The 1,126-nt window shown below is 37.1% G+C and overlaps 1 protein-coding gene across 1 annotated transcript; it reads left to right on the forward strand.

Moving 5' to 3' along the window:
• Positions 1 to 533: 533 nt before the first annotated feature.
• On the forward strand, positions 534 to 1,056 carry LOC110034875 (UDP-galactose transporter 2-like; the record flags this gene model as incomplete). The annotated part of the gene is made up of 2 exons (XM_020739112.1): positions 534 to 740; positions 814 to 1,056. Coding segments are annotated over 2 exons (423 nt in total), but the record flags the coding sequence as incomplete, so codon positions are not given.
• Positions 1,057 to 1,126: the final 70 nt, after the last annotated feature.

A 1,126-nucleotide genomic window follows, 5' to 3' on the forward strand; every position in this document is an offset into this window, starting at 1 on the left:
GCAAGCAGATCTGCTACGAGCAATTCTGTTTGCTGTGACGATTGAATATTTCCAAGCTATGCAAGTAAATTGTGGGAATCTTGTTGGTTTATTGTGATTTCGATGATTTCAGAATTGTTATCAGTTTCTGTCATTAACTCTTTCTTCTCTCACTCTCTTTCCTGTTACCAATTTTCTTCTATCTGTGTTTGTATTAAAGGAGGATGAAGGAAATGAAAGCAGAAAACTTACCACTGTAGATTATGAAACTGTAGCAGTTGATTTTGGCGAATTCCAGAACCATTCCTAATTTTTAGAGAGGATCATTAGGTTACTGGAGCTTCCAAAATTCATTTTTTTACTTCTCTTTGATGTTCTCTTTCGCTCTTCCAGAGCAGGCCTGCGTACATCATTTACCGATTATTCTAATGTAATTGGAATGCTGCTTGGTTTCTCACACACACTTGTCAAATAATGCTGGATTCCATATCGATTTTCTTATCACCAATATTCTCATTGTTTTTGCTATTTTCATTCAGTTTATCAGTGATTAACCGCCATATTTTTCTCTGTCAGCAACTACTTTGACTGGTTTGCACTTTGGTGTGACTGCATTGGTTGGATTAGTTTCAAACGCCACCGGATATTCTGCTTCAAAGCATGTTCCTCTGTGGGAGCTTCTCTGGTTTTCCCTTGTCGCCAACACATCCATCACAGGGATGAACCTGAGCCTTATGCTTAATTCTGTTGGCTTTTACCAGGTTCTGATTTCATTACTGCTTCACCTCTTTTACAAATCAACATATCAAGTCCCTGATATAGAAATTTTTATAGATTTCCAAGCTTAGCATGATTCCTGTGGTTTGTGTGATGGAATGGATGCTTCATAACAAGCAGTATTCAAAGGAGGTGAAGATGTCTGTTTTAGTGGTGGTTGTGGGTGTTGGTGTTTGTACAGTGACAGATGTCAAAGTTAATGGCAAAGGTTTTATATGCGCGTGCATAGCAGTGCTTTCCACATCTTTGCAGCAAATTGTGAGTTCTTGCTAATCCATCAATTTTTACTTAGCAAAATTTTTTTAAAACCGTTTTTAAATTGGTTGAGTTTAATTCTTGTAATTTTCTGATTACGCTTTTAGATGCTTTG

Source organism: Phalaenopsis equestris, unplaced genomic scaffold (assembly GCF_001263595.1).
Source record: "Phalaenopsis equestris unplaced genomic scaffold, ASM126359v1 Scaffold194195, whole genome shotgun sequence".
NCBI classification, from domain to species: domain Eukaryota; kingdom Viridiplantae; phylum Streptophyta; class Magnoliopsida; order Asparagales; family Orchidaceae; genus Phalaenopsis; species Phalaenopsis equestris.